The 17474-nt window shown below is 44.6% G+C and overlaps 1 protein-coding gene and 1 non-coding gene across 9 annotated transcripts in view; both read right to left on the reverse strand.

Annotated features, from left to right (window-relative positions):
* Fnbp4 (formin binding protein 4) overlaps window positions 1-10858 on the reverse strand; it is a 30785-nt gene extending 19927 nt beyond the window's left edge. For 4 of the 8 annotated variants that reach the window (XR_010040228.1, XR_010040230.1, XR_010040229.1 and 1 more), the window contains exons 1-6: window positions 10591-10857; window positions 9065-9157; window positions 3137-3273; window positions 2593-2779; window positions 1914-2061; window positions 1696-1816 (exon numbers count right to left, since the gene is read on the reverse strand). Coding sequence is in view for 5 of the 8 variants with exons in the window: in XM_063227946.1 (XP_063084016.1) it covers window positions 1696-1816; window positions 1914-2061; window positions 2593-2779; window positions 3137-3273; window positions 9065-9157; window positions 10591-10810 (906 nt within the window). In the remaining 3 variants the exon portion in view is untranslated. Of the gene's footprint in view, window positions 1-1695; window positions 1817-1913; window positions 2062-2592; window positions 2780-3136; window positions 3274-9064; window positions 9158-10590 lie in introns of all 8 variants that reach the window. The other 4 variants (XM_003465155.5, XM_063227943.1, XM_063227944.1 and 1 more) reach the window with 2 other exon arrangements.
* Window positions 5792-5999, reverse strand: LOC111755511 (small nucleolar RNA SNORA73 family). The gene has a single exon (XR_002790065.1). It is a non-coding gene; the product is annotated as a small nucleolar RNA SNORA73 family (small nucleolar RNA).
* Window positions 10859-17474: the final 6616 nt, after the last annotated feature.

Genomic DNA, 17474 nt, shown 5'->3' on the forward strand with positions numbered 1-17474 from the left:
CACTGTGGGCTGCTGGGGGCTCAGCACGCAGCCCACTGTATGCTCAGCACCAGATGCACAAAACCACTGACAGCCACACAGGGTGTGCATGTGCACTAGTACACACACACACACACACACACACACACACACACACACCACAAACAGTGCAGTAGGCTGGGCGGTAGCAGTGCAAGACTGTGACCCTGGTGCTCCAGAAGACGGAAGCGGGAGGACTGAAGGTCCCAAAATTCAGGTGCCACCCAGCAACAGAACAGAACAATGTCGGGGGTGGGGTGGGGACTGTGTACAAATTCAGGGCAAAGGCCCTGGGTTTAATCCCTGGTACTGCTGGGGAAAAAAAATGGGAAGGAAGGAATAGGATGGCATAGGTCCATCTAATCACAATACTTGGGAGGCTGAGGCAGGAGGACTACCACAACTTTAAGACCAGGCAATGCAACACAGCAGTGAGTTCAAGGTCACCTTCGGTTAAACCTTGTCTCAAAAGTATATCTGACACAAAAACTAGCATTTTCTAATATGAGAAAAACTCTTCACACTCTCACTCTACAGGTTACAACTTCCTTTACTTACTGATGAGGATACAGAAATGCTCAGATGTCATTAGTATGCGGCCATGGTGGCTTAACTATGGGGAGGTTGTGTCACTGAAAGCTCTAAAAGGTTCACCATCACTAGAGGAGGTCAAACAACCCTAACCTGAAACCCTGGATTGCTCTGGAACCCAAGCATTCTGAGCAGGAGCTCTGTCACAGACAGACACAGGTGTATATATATACCTATAACCCTAGTCCTCCAGAAAGCTGAGGCAGGAGGACTGCAAGTTTAAGCCTAGCCTGGGCAATCCAGGGACTTAATGACACCCTCTCTCAAAATATAAAAATAAAACAGGGGGCAGGCACTAGGGATGTAGCTCAGTGTAAAGGCCCTAGATTTAAATCTTACTATTACAAAAATCACAGATCCACTAACTAGGTGTCCTGGCACATGCCTGTAATTCTACTGCTGAGAAGGCTGAGGCAAGAAGATTCAGAGTTCAAAGCCAAGCTTCAACTACATAAGACCTGCTTATTAAAAAAAAAAAAAGTAACAAATCCCTCAAAACAAAACAACAAATAAAACAGACACTACAAATGTGTGGTAAAATCACCTTCAGGAGGGGGCCAGGGATATGGCTCAGTGCACAAGTGCTTGCCTGGCAAGTATAAGGTCATGAAATGGATCCCAGTTACCAAAAACACAAAACAGAACAAAAATTCAGGCTGTGTGTATGAAGTACAGGTGAAATGTAAACAGATTTTGCACTTCAGACTTGGTCCACACGCAAGGTATCTGCACTGTGCAAGAGCACTCTAAACTCCAAAATAATTTCCTCCATTTGTTAGCCCTTGTGGTCCCAGGCATCCTAGATAGGGACATTCCATCTATCATTTTAAGCTACCTGATCTTTGAATCTTAGCACACCCTATGTGGAGCCTGGTTCAGCAGAGTGTTTCTGTCAGAAGTAGGGCAGAGAACCTGAGCCCCATTTGGCAGGTTGAGCCCCAGACTCGGTGGCCCAAGAAGTCCTTGTGGCTGCGCCAGCCAAGAATGCAGAGAGAAATCGTGATTAAGAGTACACTCATGCTGGTAAACAGGCACAGGGGCCAGGTCACCTTCAGTGGATGGGAGGAGCTAACTTGTAACACCGACCTTTTTAACTTCTCGCTTGGCTACGACTGGTCCAATTTTACTACTGGAGACAGAAACTGCTTTCTCCTTCATGTATGTGTCTGTGTTTACCACGAAACCAGATTCAGCACTTGTTCCAGAACTAGAAAACAAAGCTAGTAAGAGAAACTGAAGGCAAAGTCCACGGATGCCAAACAAGCCCCGAAGGCCTTGCCAGCCCCGACTCCCAGGCTGCTCACCCAGGCTGATAATGCTGCAGCCCCTGGACCTGGGTGGCAAGGTAGGGGGGCAGCTCCCAGGTGACTTCATTGCTCTGTGTGTTCCAGTAGTAGTAGCAGCCAGTGTTTTCGTCCCACACTTCCTGCCAGTCTCCCATCTCAATTTCCACTGTGAGAAAAAAATCATCATGAGAAGCACAGAGTGTCACAGCCTGGTGTCTCCACCTTAGCACTGTTAGTTTCGGGGACTGCCACCCAGCCAATCTCACAACCCTGCACTGTGACCACCGAAAGCATCCCAACACTGCCACCCGAACCTGGGGGAACACAGCCGCTGGGCAAGCTTGCAGCTGAAAACTCTGCTCCTAAAGCAAGGGATGCATTCAACAGACACTCAGCCACCATGTGCTCGGTGAGGAAAGCAGTCTGCAGGCTAGACACGCAGCTGAGTAATACTGTGCTTGTCTACCATACATACGGGCCTGAGTCCAACCCCCAGGGAACATAAAACAAAGCTATTTGCTTATTCAAAAATGTTTTTTAAATACTGGCTTTTCCCCCCTCATCTAGCATAATCCACCAGCAATTACTTTTCAAAAGGTAGGAATTATATCCCACAGTTTCCAAGTGCCCTATCCTACTCCTCCCATAATGCCCTGAATGCCCTGAGCCCGAAGCAGAACCCTGGGCTGGGGCTAACCTCCTGCCAAGGAGCACTGCGTGTCATACTGCCACTCTGGAGCTGTGGTTGTGCTGGTGCCATTGGACGCAGCGGAGGTGGGGGCAGACGCGGCTGCCTCCTTGGGCTCTGGGCGAGGTGGAGTTGGAGGTGGGACCGAAGCTCCTGCAGGCGGCCCAGGTTGAGGAGCCGTGATAGCATCAATTTCCTGAATTGGGAATAGCAACACACACGCTGGTGACCCAGAGCCATACACCAAGGAGCTGGCAACTGCTTATGTTCGATTCTCCATTATTGCAAGCACAACTGTTTTTCAGTGCTGGAAATGCATCACAGTGGCTTGCCTAGGGTGTGGAAGGCCTTGGGTACCACCTTAGCACTGAACAAAGCAAACCAAAACCCAAAACCTCACTTGCAGACACAGGGCTTTCCAAAGGCTCCATTCCTCCATCCCCTTCCTCCCTGAGCTTTCCAATGAGCTCACAAGGGGAGAGGGGACACAGGCGGAGTAGAGACAGAGCTCAACAAGCACCTCCAGCATCTCAGTGCAACCCAAAGCACTCACCGCCAAGAAGCTGGCCAGAGTGCTGTCGATGTCAGCCGATGTGTTCCCGTTGGCCTCCTCAGACTGCGCTGGCTTCTCAGAAATATCACTCTCATCATCATCACTGTCAGCATAGGCCCCGAGCAGACAAAGCCCGCCTAGGAGCAAGCAGGAAAGGATTGGGACTGGAAAGGCATGTGCCCTGCAAACCCAAACAGCACCATCTCCGGGTGAAGTTTACTCACACACTGGAACCTAGCCCACAATTTACAAGAGTCACCAAACCAGCCTTAGGTACATTTTAGAATATAGATTAAGTGTTCTAAATATAAAGTTCCCAAATATGAGGTATGGCCATGTGTGATGGCACATACCACCTGTAATCCCTGCATGGGGGAACTGAGGCAGAAGGATCACTTCTGAGCCAGCCTGAGTCACACTCAGAGAAAACTACACCAAACCAAGAGGGGTGATGCAAGTCATGAATCTTCTTCAAACCGCACTCCCTCGCTCAAGCACACTTATCCCACGGCTCCCGCCATATTCTGTAGCAGCTCTTAAGTCCTCTCTCATGAGTGTCCCTTAGTTGTTCCACTGTGACTGCCTTGATGTCCTGAACCAATTCAAAGGATTCTCTTTTATGGCTTTGATTTTGGAGAAGAACCAGAAGCCACACAGTGCCAGATTTTTTTTTTTTTTAAATTCCCGCTATTTTCTTTTCTTTTTTTTTTTTGGTCTTTTTTGAGACAGGGTCTCACTGTGCAGTTCAGGCTGGCCTTAAGGTCACTTTGTAGTGCAGGCTGGTCTTGAACTCCCAACGATCCACCTGCCTCAGCCTCCTGAGTGCTGGGATTACAGGTGTGAGCCACCACACCCGGCCACGGTGCCAGATTTGATAGATGAGGATACTGTCGTCTCTCAAGCCTGCCTTTCCACTGAGAAGCACTTGGCAGCAGCAGTCACTGGAATTCTGTAACCTTTTCAGGTCACAGAAACTATCAGGAATTAAATGCTTCATGTAAATACACTTGCCACAGTTCATGGGAGCTGGGCATTGTGGTGCACACCTTGTCATCCCAGCACTTGGTAGGCTGAGGCAGGACAATCATTGCAAGTTTGAGACCAGCATGGGCTATATGGTGAGCTTAAGGCCACCTGAACCATATGAGACCCTGTCTCAAAGACAAAAAAAAAGAATGATGAGGTGAGTGTATTTAAAGCAAGGAGAGGATTTGGGTATGTGTGGGAGATTCATGGCTATGTGTATACAGTAATTACTATTATTATTTTTGGTACCAGGAAATCAAATGCACAACCTTGTGCTTGCCAGGCAAGCACTTATGCCACTGAACTAAATCCCCAGCAGCCCAGGGTGGTCTTGAACTCGAAATAATCCTACTTCAGCCTCCTGGAGTGCTGGCATTACAAGCATGCACCACCATGCCTGGCCAATAATAATTTTTAAGGCCCATATTTTTTGATCAAATGTTACAATTTAGACCATTAAAAGGCTTTAGGTGGATGTTTTGAGTTTCTAGATCTCATTTATCAAATATATTTCTTATCCCTTTCAGGCTTTTTCCTGAATTTCTGAACATGGGGTAATATAGAGCATTGCAAGAGTATAACTATATAAGGAGGAAATTCAAAATGGGAGTAACACTCTCCTGTATACTAAGCCTCAATGGACCATGAAGGGCCTCATCAGTGCTGAACATATAATGTTGTTTTAACTAGAATTTTTCTTCCTTTTTGGTTTTTTGAGACAGGGTCTCACTAAGTAGCCTGGACTGGCCTCAAACTCAAGGCAACTCTCCTTCCTCAGCCTCCCAAGTGCTGGGATGACAGAGGAGCACCACCATGCCAGGCTCAAGTGGATTTCTGTAACCTTTTCAGGTCAGAGAAATTATTAAAATGCTCCATGTAAACACACTTGCCCCAGGACACACATTGGGCCACACAATTCTGGGGATCCAAGGACACCACCATCCTCTATAGAACCATAGTTAAGTAACCCTTCTCTTCAAGATGCTATGATGTTTAATGTGAAATTTAAAACAAGGCCTATTAGATTAGGAAAGGGCCTAAAGGGATTTAGCCCAGTGGTTAAGTGCCTGCCTGGCAAATGCAGGTCATGAGCTCAATTCCTGATCATGGAAAAAAAAATTAGAACAGCAGTTGCCAGGTGCACAATGCCCTGGGACTGCTCTCCCAGACTGCAAGAAAGAAAGAAAGAAAGTAAATTCTGTATCTACTTTAATAGTGGCTACACAAATCCAAGCAAATACAGAAAAATCGCTTCTCGAGTGGCTTCTGTGTGACAGACATTTTCTTCTGCTTTATACCAACTACTGTGTAGGAACGGAATAAAAGCAACACGCTGTCACAGTGCAGGAGCTGAGCAAAATGAAGACCTTCCTGCCCATCACATGCTGAGGGCCTAGCTGACACAGAAGCTCTGGTCACTTCTTCCACGAACACTGGCCTTCTGTCCATCTTCACAATTCTTAACGAAGGCTCAAACCAAACAATATATGTACAGCAGTTTTCAAATATAAAGTAGTATTATGTAGTTCTGAAATTTCACAACCAAGGCTTAGCTTTTTTCCTTGGCAGCAACCTGGGACCTGGGCAGTGAGTTACATACACTCCTGGCACTTTTTTTTTTTTTTAAAACATTGTTTCCTGCATGGTTTATCTCCCCAGTCACTGCCCAAAGGACTCTGAGAAGTTGTAGGAATATGCAGGCGCAGACACAAGGCCCAGCTTCTTCTCCAACGTCGTAGAAAGGGACTGTACATCACGGGGCAGAGTCCTATGCTCCCCTATGCCACCTGGACAACTCCTGGCACTTTTAAAAGTTTTATTAATTTGCCCAGGTTGGGCTTGAAGTTGTGATCCTCCTACCTCAACCTCCCAGAGTGCTGTGAATTAGTCATGCCTAGCATGGCTTAGCTTTCATAATCTACTATATGGGAACATTTTAATCTTTCCAGTTATCTGAAACGGAACTGGTATTATCACTCAGTGGTAAGGGCTGGGTTCAATCCCCAATCCTCCCCCCATACATGAAATAAAATGCAAAGCAAACTAATGTCCTTATACGTACTATGTCAGGAATTTATCTAATTCTCAAAATAACTCAGGGATACAAGATCTGTTTTACAGACATTTAAAATGAGGTTCAGTCCAACCCATAATTGTACTGAGGTCCTATAGCTAATGTTAAGAGTGATGATCTGAACCTAAAAATAACTATAAAACCACTTTGGAAATATTTCTTTATGTTTATTAATGTTCACAGGAGCAATCTGCAGCTCCAAATATATGCCAGGTACCAATAGAGACAGACTGTTAGAAAACAAACAGAATGAAGCTGGGTGTTTAGCTCAGCAGCACAAGTACCTGCCCGAGCTCAACCCCTGGCACCAAAAAAAAAAAAAAAAGTATTAGTAGGACAACCAGAAAGGTAGTCACAAAGCAACATCTGGAGCTGAGTAGTGGCCCACACCTGCAATCCCAGTATTTGGGACGCTGAAGCAGAATTCCAAGTCTGAGTCCAGCCTGGGCTACCTACTGTATATCTGCCTGAAATAAAACCAGATCTTATTTTGATTTTTGCTCCAGAATATGCAGTATGGCTTATTTTCAAGGGATGTCTTATTTTTGCATGTACAACAACCTACTTTTACCCACATAGCGCAATCTACATTGATTCATGCACAGAAATCTACATTCATTCCAATGTCATCATCTAGAATATCTCATTACTCTCTAAACCCCAAACTGGAGCCTTAACGTTTTGTGACTCCTCTTTCCTGCAGAACTTTTGTCCTCAGTCTCCCATGTCCTGTAGTAGAGCTCTTCTTAAAAGGCTTGTTGTGCATACAGCTGCTCACAGCACTCCGGCAACTCAGTGGCCGGTGATTTTAACCCATGAATTCTTCGTCCACATCATGACCATCCACAAGCTGGACTTTACCACATCTCCAAGTTGATTTCTCTCCATCCTGTTTTCAGCACTGTCACTGACCTCTATGTGCACATGTCCTTGAGCCACTGTTCTTCAAGAGCCTGGAGAGAGGTGGTCACTATTCCTGCAGGAGCCACTGTTTCATATGGTCCTTTCTATGCGAGCAAGTTCTTCTGTCTGTCTTTGGTGTGGTGAGCCCTAGCTGAATCCTACTCGCAGACCTGGTCAAATGAGTGGCAACAGTCGACTCAGCCGCTTTCTCATCACTGCTTGCTGCAGTGGGCACTTTTGCTTCCATGAAAGAACTGCCCGCTTCAGTCTTGTCTTTTGTGACCTGAACTACTTTCTGGCCACACAAATTGCTGAAATATAGGTAACATGTGCACATCTGTCCCTAGTGGGGGGAACACAGATGCTGAGGGGCCCTCATATCTACTATCCTTCAAGATCCTGAGCCCATGAACCCTGCAGCTCCATCCACAGGAGTCACGGAGAGTTGACATTTAGGAAAGTCCAGGCCAGCAAAGGGTCTCAAACACAAGTGCATTTAGTAATCCTGCTGCCCATCTAAAGACAGAGCAAATGGTACCGCTGAAGGAAGCCGTCCAGCCAGTGCTGAGATGCCTTGAATTCATCAGGAGAGATTTCTAACTGTGGCGCCACAGCCAGGGCGAAGGCTTGAATATCAGCCCTGCGCACAACCAGAGCCCTGGCACCCCTGTCAGCGATCCACTCACAGACGATGTCCTCCAGCTCAGGGAACGAGGCTTGCCGCCCTGATCCACACTTGCGCTTCTTTGCGTTCCCCTCGTCCACTTGCTGACTGAGGTTCTCATACTCCGAGCGCCACTTCCGGACCATGCGGAGATCCAACTGCTTCTCCTTGCAGAAAGCTGTAAGATTCTTGCCCCTTGAGTCCTCCACGATGCCCTTCTTGTACTCGACGGAATAGCTCTTTCTTTTTGCACTCATCTTGTCTGGGGGTCAAAATATTATTCCCTTTAAATCTACCATTAAATCAAGTGTTAATCAAAGACTCATGAGACGAGGGTGGCAACAAAAATGGTAACAGTTAAGAATGATGGGACACATAGAACTGACAAAAAATTGCAGGCACCAAAATTTCAGAAAGCATTTCTTTATTTCACATTAGTGCATTAAGTAGTGTACATCTGTTACAACACATGACATATTGAGTTATGAAGACTCATGTTAGACACCAACACCCTGTCAGGTATCAAGTGCACATGCCATTCATTTGCTATGTCTGCACTCTGCTCATTTGGCAATAATTCTCGAGTTCATCTGTTTACATGGGCCTTTACCTCTTGTCCAAAGGCTCTTGGTCAGCTATGTACAAGTAATAACAATTTATATTATCATTTACGCATTGTCAATATTATTCACACTGAACTATATTATTACTTTATAACTCAATACATTCATTGGGTGCCATGGCAGACAAACTAAATGCATTCATCTGGGTGATGAGCTTAACTGGGGTGTATTTTTTGAGCAGGGCCTGTACTACCATCATCATGAAAAAAATCACAGTAGGACTTATTTTGGGAGAAATACAGTAACAAACTACAAGGTGAGAAACTCTCCTCAAAAAACAAACAGAACTCCACACATTAGAAGAGACAGTACCGGGCTAGGGATTTAGTTCAGCGGCATAAGCACCTGCCTTGCAAGCAGGTGGTCGTGAGTTTAATCCCTGGTACCGATAAAAAAAAAAAGAAAAAAGAAAAAAGAAAAAAAAAAAAAGAAGAAGAAGAAAAAGTACAAGTATTTTGGGTACAGAAAAAAGCCAACAAATTCTGCACTGCTCTAAGTGTCTAGACTGACAAGCCTTCACTTTATGGGTAAATGTGAAATGTGACCACTAAAGCACTCAATGAAACCTGCTATGTCTGTGATCCCTTTGACTTAACCAGATCTCAGAGACAGTGCAAAGCAATTAAAGATCACTCTACCTGTTGCTTTCACGGCCGTGGGTCTGGTGGTCATAACTGGTTTTGGAGGATTCTGAACAACTCTGGGCACTTCCACCACAACTTCCTCCTCATCTAGATTTCAAAGATGAACAAAAGAAAACTGCAGTCAAGCTCTGGACCAAGAAAACACTAGAGGTGACAAACAGGTCTCAGGTTTGACCTTGCAGATGTAGATTTTAGCCCCCCCCCCCAAAAAAAAAGCTGGGGCTGGGGGTTTAGCTCAGCAGCACAAGTGCCTGTCTGGCATGGCAAGCTCAAGATTGTGAGTTTTGAACCCTGATACACACACACACACACACAAAAGGCCTAGAAACAAGGGTGAGGTTCCATAGGGTAGCACAGGACGTCAATATTAGGGAGAAGCTGAGGCAGAGAATTTTAAACTCAAAAAAAAAAAAAAAAAAAAAAAAAAAAGAATTTTTTTGGTCTTTTTCCTTTTTACCGGTACCGGGGATCGAACTCACGACTGCCTGCTTGTAAGGTAGGCGCTTATGCCGCTGAGCTAAATCCCCAGCCCCCCAAAAAAGAATTTTAAACTCGAGCTGGCGTAAAATAAAAAAGGTGTGGGGATTCAGCTCAGTGGAATGGCCCTGTTTAAACCCCAGTATAAAAAAACACACAAAAAAGAAAATCAGGGCAGGAGGGAAAAGAGCAGCATCAGATCACTGTCTTTATTTCGGATTTCCCAGGCTCCAGACTTTTTTTCTTTGTTTGACTTTTTTGAGACTTACTAAATTGCTCAGGTTGAGCTCAAACTTGGGATCCTCCTGCCTCAGCAGGCGCCGAGCGCCACACTTCCTCGCAGTTAAAGCGACTTCTGAACACCAGAAATGCTTCAAGTGCCTAACCCTGCACGCATGTGCCACACAAACTGTTAATCCAAAATTATGTTTTTCCTGACCTCTCCATTTTAGGGAGAACACAAATACTTGGGAACTCACAGGTTCCACTCCCACATCAATTTTGATAACATCTGTTAAATTTGGGGACACTGGGGTGGGGATTTAGCTCCGCGACATAAGCACCTGCCTTGCAAGCAGGCCGTCGTGAGTTCGATCCCCGGTACCGATAAAAAGGAAAAAGATAAAAAAAAAAAAATTGGGGGACACTTTCGCTTTGTCTGATATGACAAAAAAAGATTTGTTAACTTTTTTAAAAAAAAGATAATGCAGATGAAATCCAGGGACGGTTTAGCACTAACTACACCTCCATCCCATTTTTAAATTTCTGAGACAGGGTTTCACGTAAGTTGTGGCCCGGGGTGACCTCGAACTCGCAATCCTCCTGCCTCAGCTTCCCGCCTTGCTGGACTCATGCGTGCGCCAGCTCAATCCAAACACTCATCTGCTTCAACAAAACCGGAAAACGGGCGAGGCGCTAAGGAGACCCCGTCAGCCTCGCCGACGCCGGTACGTGGGGGACGCAGGCCCCCACCGCGCCTCGCGGCCGCCATGGCACCCTCCCGCCTTCCCGACGCAGGCTGTGCTGCTTCCGGGCACCCTCACCTTCCGAGGCACAATCGTCGGGGGCCGCGGCGGCCGTGACTGCGGGCGCCGTCGTCGTTGCCATCGCCAGGGAGGGCTGGCTGGGCACGGCCGCCGTGGCGTCGGAGTCGGGGTCGGGGTCCGGCTCGGGGTCCCGGCCTGGCGTGCTTCCTCGGGGACCCGGCGGAGAGAGCTGCAGGATGGGCCTGCGGCCGGGTACCGCCCGCGACTTCTTCCCCATCGCGAGCCTGAGCGCGAGCTGCGAGCGTCGGCAGTCGAGAGGGGCGGGCACGGCGCGACGCAGTACGTAATGAATATTTATGAACCCGCAGCTCCGCCTCCGGCCTGCTGCCTCTTCAAATTGGCTGAGTGCGCACGCTCACGCAAGCGCCCGGGCGTTGTCTGTCTTCTGGCTCCACCTCCTTTGCGGGAGGGCGGGCTCTCCCCCCCGAGGTGTTAGACTATTGGCTATTTTGACCTAGAGTCGGAACGGGTAGCCAATGGAAAAGGAAAAACGGTAGGAGTCAAGCCAATAGTGCGGAAGGACCTGCGTTCCGAGTGACTTCCTGCTGAGGTCGGGTTCCACCCATGCATTCCTCCGCCACCCCCACTCCGAGTCTTTTCTTTCCCTTCCTTGTCCTCCATCTTGTTTCCGTGCTGGTGTTCGCGTTGTCCCTGAAGAAGCTGTATGGACAGTGTGGGGAAGCTATGTGATCTTGGGGACCGTCCCCCAAGTTTTCCTCTCATTGCTGTGCTTTCACTTTGGTTTACATATAATAATGGAATTTATGCTTTTATAAATAGCAATTTGTTTTGTTTTGTTTTAGTTGATTTTTTGCCTTTTTGAGACAGGGTCTCACTGTAGTTAAGGCTGGTCTCACTTTTGTCGCCCGGGCTGGTATAGAACTCACAAGGATCCTCCAGCCTCAGCCTCGCTAGTGTTGGTATTACAGGCGTGCCCCACCACAGCTGGCTTGCTTTTGTTTTTGAGACGAGATCTCGCCTTATAGTTAAAGCCTTACCCTTATCCTGTTCCCCAGGCTGGGCCACCGTTTGCAATCCTGGCTCAACCTCCCCTTGTGGCTGAGGCTACAGGCTTGTGCCACTAGGCCTGTTAGTAGTGCCCATTTTCTCTAAATACCAACAGTTGCTCTTCGTATACCCACTAGGTAACTCGGTGCCTATTCAAGCATGCTAAAAATACCTAATGTTTATTAAGCATTTACTATGTGATTCTATGGCAGTCACAATCCTTTACATGCAGAATTGCACTGGATTCTGATCTATTTGTGGGACAGCTTTACCATTTTCAGTTTTCTGATAATGGGAACAGAACCCCAGATCTTTTGATATTCCTAATTTTTGATGTGTATTTCCAGTATTTTAATGCATAAATATATTTTTTACATGGATCATATTGTATATATTATTTTGTAATAGTTAATATATCTTGAATGCTTGATTTCTTTTAACATTAATCACCAAGTTTAACAGCTTTTTTTTTTTTTTTTTTGTCTTTTTCCTTTTTATCGGTACCGGAGATTGAACTCACGACTGCCTGCTTGCAAGGCAGGCGCTTATGCCGCTGAGCTAAACCAGCCCAATTTAACAGCTTTTAATGATTTCTGAAATACAGTTCCAGGTAGAATTTGAAGTCAAAGGCAATGCTTAAGGCTTCTGATACTGATTGCCAGAGAAACTGCTTATTGACATCCCGTTGATATTTCTATTTTAAGGCAGAGTCTCTGGAAGTAGCTTGTAAGTTTTCCATGCAGGACTCAAAGTTATAACCCTCCTGCCTCAGCCCTACAATTTTAAAGGCATTCCAAAATTGGTTGTTGACTGAAAAATCCACAAGATCTGGGTCTTTAATGGAGCTTGTTTTTTGTCTGAATATAATACTTTTTTTTTTTCTGAGACAAGGTCTTGCTGTGTAGTTTAAGCTGGTCTTGAATTCACTATGTAGGCTAGGTTGGCTTCAACTTTGCAATAATTCTCCTGCCTTAGCCTTCTGAGTGCAGAATTACAGGCATGTACACTTGGCTAAAATGAACTTTCTGAAACATAAAACACATCCAGCGAATTTTTGGATTTTTTTTGGTACCAGAAATTGAATTTAAGACCTTGTAATTGCCAGGCAGGCATTTGTGCCACTGAGCTGTATTTCTGGTCTGGGTTTTCTTGTTTTGTTTCATTTTTTGGTATCAGGAATGATCTCAAGGCCTTGTGCTTGCTAGGTACTGCTGAGGTATATCCCAGCAAATATTTTTGAAAAACATAAACATTGTCTAGAGGCATACCACCCTGAACGCACCCGATCTCGTCTGATCTCAGAAGCTAAGCAGGGTCGGGCCTGGTTAGTACTTGGATGGGAAAAACATAAACATATAGCCATAAACTTAAAATAAGGACAGGACTACTTTCCTTTTCTGACCTATGGGCAGGATTATCTGTTGTTAAGGTGTCCTGAGATTACAGACGCCCAAAATTTCTGAAAATTCACCATTTTGAAGCTGTTAGCAATTTTGTGGTTTACCTCATGGGGAAAGAGAGTAGACTACAGACAGGTGAGGTGGTGATTTCCTGTAATCCCAGAAGAAGGCAGGAGGAGAGGAAATTTAAGACCATCCTGGGCAAAAACAGTAGATACCCTGCCTCAAAAATAAAAAGGCCAGCGGGCATGGTGGCACATGTCTATAATCCCAGCACTTTGGAGGCTGAGGCAAGAGGATTGCTGTGGGTTGAAGGGTAGCCTGTGCTACAAAGTGAGTTCAAGGCCAGGCTGACCTGAACTGCATAGTGAAACCCTGTCTCAAAGAGGAAAAACAGAAAGAGAGAGAAAGATGAAAAGGGGTGAGGGTGTGCCATGCCCAGGGTTCATCCCCAATACAGTGGATACCCGCGCATGCGCATGCACACACACACAAAACTAGTCAATAAATACGGTAACTGGGAATTTTTGAAGTGAAACCAAGGCACCTGTAACCTGCTGGTAACGTGTCCACAGGTTAAAAGAGACCAGTCTTGGCTGGGGGTTTAGCTCAGCGGCATAAGCACCTGCCTTGCAAGCAGGCTGTCGTGAGTTCAATCCCCGGTACTGGTAAAAAAAAAAAAAAAAAACAAAAAAAAAACAGAGACCAGTCTTAAACTCTTGACAGTGAACTTGGAACAAAATAAGCCATGGTAGTTACTGTTACCATAAATGAACCACTTATTACTTATTCATGTATTTCTTTGTTTGCTGTACAGGGGATGGAAGCCAGGGCCTTCACACTGAACTACATTCCCAGCCTTTTTTTATTTTTTGAGACAGGGTCTTGCCCAGGTTGGCCTGGAATTTGCGATCCTCCTGCCTCAGCCTCCCAGAGCATTGGGATTACAGGCATGCCCACCACAGCCAACTAGTCTGTCACCTACACAGTCCAAATAGTGTAAAACAGCCTGGAGCCAAACCAAAAGGCATAGGCTGTTTTCCTAGACCCTAGAAAGACTGCCTTGGGTGATGGTTAAAGCACAGCTTATTTTTTGTGGTATAGTTCTGTTTGTATTTTCACTGTGGTTCATATAGGAATCGATTCCTGATGTTCTTTTAGATTTTATAAGCAGGTACATAGCTGATATGAAAATGTTGTCAGTTCTAAATGCACAGAACATACTAAGAATTGAATATCTTATTAATATTTTATGTTCCTATACACTGTATAAGAATCTCCTGACAAAACAATCAAATCACTGAGATGTCAATATGTCCTATAAAAAGGCCAGGAAAGGAAAATACATGAGCTGTCAGTGTAAGCAATGTGTGGAATATGCAGTTGTCATGAGTGCAGACTGTCTTAGGTGTGATAACTGAAGTAAAGATTATTTTTGTAAAGTGCTATTGGTATTTTCATTGTAGTATATATAAGAATTAGTGTCCCCCACCCTTTTTGAAGCAGGGTTTCTTTATGTAGCCCAGGCTGGCCTCATATTTATGGCAGTCCTCCTGCCTCAGCCTCTTGAGTGCTGGGATTCCAGGCATGCACCATCATGCCTGCCTGTGTTGTTCTTTGTTAGATTTTTTTTTTATCAGTACCGGGGATTGAACTCATGACCACGCGCTTGCAAGGCAGGCACTTATGCCGCTGAGCTAAATCCCCAGCCCTCTTTGCTAGATTTTGTACATCAAAAACATTCAATGTTGAAAATTTTGATGCTTTTTTATAAACTCAATAAACATTAAAAATGCAGTACTTTATTTTTGTGGTATTTATCCTGTTAAATACTCATTGTTTAATAAAATTTTTTTGTTTGTTTAATAAAATTTATAAAATTAAAATTAATACTTCATCAATAGAAATATTTTTTTTTGTCTTTTTTCCTTTTTATCGGTACCAAGGATGGAACTCAGGACTGCCTGCTTGCAAGGCAGGAGGTTATGCCACTGAGCTAAATCCCCAGCAATAGAAATATTTTAAAGGATAAATGTGGGTCTGGCAGACTTATGTTTCTGCACCTTTATGGCATCTTTACTGTCATGCTCCTGAGTTTTGTTTTTTATTGTTTTGTCGTTGTTGTTGTTGGTCTTCTCTTGTTTTAGACAAGGGTCTCACTATGTAGTCAGTGAAACCTTGAACTCACTATGTAAAGGAGGCTGACCATAAACTTTCAGCTGACCTTCCTGACTCAGCCTCCTCCATGCTGGGATTACAAGTGTGCACCACCATGTCCAGCCAAGATTAAAGGAAACTTTGGAACTTCCTACGAATATGTGCTTGTAGGAAAAATACATTATCAAAAAAAAAAAAAAAAAAAGGAAACACTAATAAAACTCCCCAATGCCCTTATCACCTTGAAGCAAATCAGTTTAATTCTGTTGTCTAGAACATGTTCACTGTCTCTTTCTGCCATGTTTGGGTGCTACTAGAGATCAACCCCATCCCCTTTTGTGATTTTGAGACAGGGTCTCCCTGCGTCTGTGAGTTGCTCAGGCTGGGCCTGAATTTGTGATCATCTAGCGCAGCCTCCTAGCGTGCTGGGATTACAGGCAGCCCACCAGCACTGGCCTCCAGCTGCTGTTTAAGGATAAACCCCAGGTACACTACATCCCTTTTCTTCAGTGAGAGGAAGCTGGGTAACACACAGCCTGTTGGGAATTAGCGAGGGAGGTGGTCAGTAACAGAGCCACTCACAGCTGGTTTTGTTGTTTTTGTTTTTTATGTGTAGTATGGGGGATCACAGCCAGGTTTTAAGATTTTTTTTTAATTACTATTTTTATTGGTGTACTTTAGGAATTCATCATGGAGGATTTGCACCCGTACATGATATATTTTGCTGCTGCTTTTTATTCCATTTTTCTCTCTTCTGTTCAGCTTCTCTTCCCCTCCTTATTTACAAAAGCTTGGTTTCCATTTTTTCCTTCTTTTCTGATCATTTTTTTCTTTTCCCTTCCTTCCCTTTTCCTAGTTTCCCTTCCCATTTGAACACTTTCTTCCTATTTCCCAGTATTTTTGAAAACGTTGTATCTTTTTTTTTTTTTTGTCTTTTTCATTTTTATTGGTACCAGGGAATCGAACTCATGACCGCCTGCTTGCAAGGCAGGTGCTTATGCCGCTGAGCTAAACCCCCAGCCCCCCAAAAAACGTTGTATCTTTTATTTTTTTAATTTTATTTTTTGGTACTGGAGCTTGAACTCATAACCTTGCGCTTGCCAGGCAGGTGCTGTGCCACTGAGCTAAATCTCCAGCCTCTATCTTTTATTTTTTAAATCAGATTTTATTGGTACATTTTAGATATACATAGTGATGACATGGAACATTTGTACCTATGCATGATGTAACTTTTTTCACAATTCCCCTTCCCTCTCTTCAATCTTTCCTCACCTCCTCATTTACAAAACCTTTGTTCCCATGTTTTGCTTTTCTCTTTTTTTTTTACTTTTCCCTTCTTTCCTTTCCCCCTCTCCCCTCCCTTGTTCCCCTCCATCCATTCAGCTAGAAATGTCTCAAGCTTACCATCCTTTATGACAGAATAGTACTCCATTGTATAAGAAAATCACATCTTCTTTATCATCATTGACTGATGGGCATTTGGATTATGTACAAGATTTGACTATTTATAAACTATGCCTTGATAAAGATGGGTGTGCACATACCACTGTGGTATGATGCTTTTGATTCTTTTGGGAAGATACCAAAAAGGGGAAGAACAAGGGTGAATGGAACCTCTAGTCCTCGTGTTTGGAGGACTGTGCACACTGATTTCCACGGTGCTGCACCAGTGTACACTCCCACCAACAGTGGAGAAGGGCTCCTTTGTATCCACAGCCCCTTCAGCATTTGTTATTGATTTCCTGATGACAACCATTCTTTGTGGAGTGAGATGTAATCTCAGTGTTGTTTTAATTTGCATTTCACATTTGATAAAAATTTTGTCAAATATTTATTGCCGTTTGTCCTAATTTATCTGAGAAGCATCTATTTATTTCATATGCCCATTTTTGGTTTGGGTCTTTAAATTTGGCGGGGGTCTGACTTTTTTTGCATTCTTCATATGTTCTAGATAGTAGTTCGTTGTCTGAGGAACAACTTGAAAAATGTTTCCCCACAGTGTGAGTTGTCTCTTCAGTCTGTTGATTGTTTCTCTTGCTGCACTAAAGCGTTTTATATGATTTTTTCTGGGTGGGGGGAGTGGTACCAGGGATCAAACTCACAACCTTGCACTTGCCAGGCAGGCACTTGTGCAGTTGAGCTAAGTCCCTAGCGCCTGCACAAAAGCCTTCTAATAAGCTGAGATTCTAGCTGTTGATTCTCTGTGATAGTTCCTGTGAAACTGGGATTTTATTCGTAGTCTTTGCCTACACTGATGTCTTCAAGAATTCTACATATTCTCTCTTCTAGCAGTTAGTGTTTCTGTTTTAATATTTA

This window comes from Cavia porcellus, unplaced genomic scaffold (genome assembly GCF_034190915.1).
Source record: "Cavia porcellus strain 051 isolate PalLab524CR breed Dunkin Hartley unplaced genomic scaffold, mCavPor4.1 scaffold_17, whole genome shotgun sequence".
In the NCBI taxonomy this organism is placed as follows: domain Eukaryota; kingdom Metazoa; phylum Chordata; class Mammalia; order Rodentia; family Caviidae; genus Cavia; species Cavia porcellus.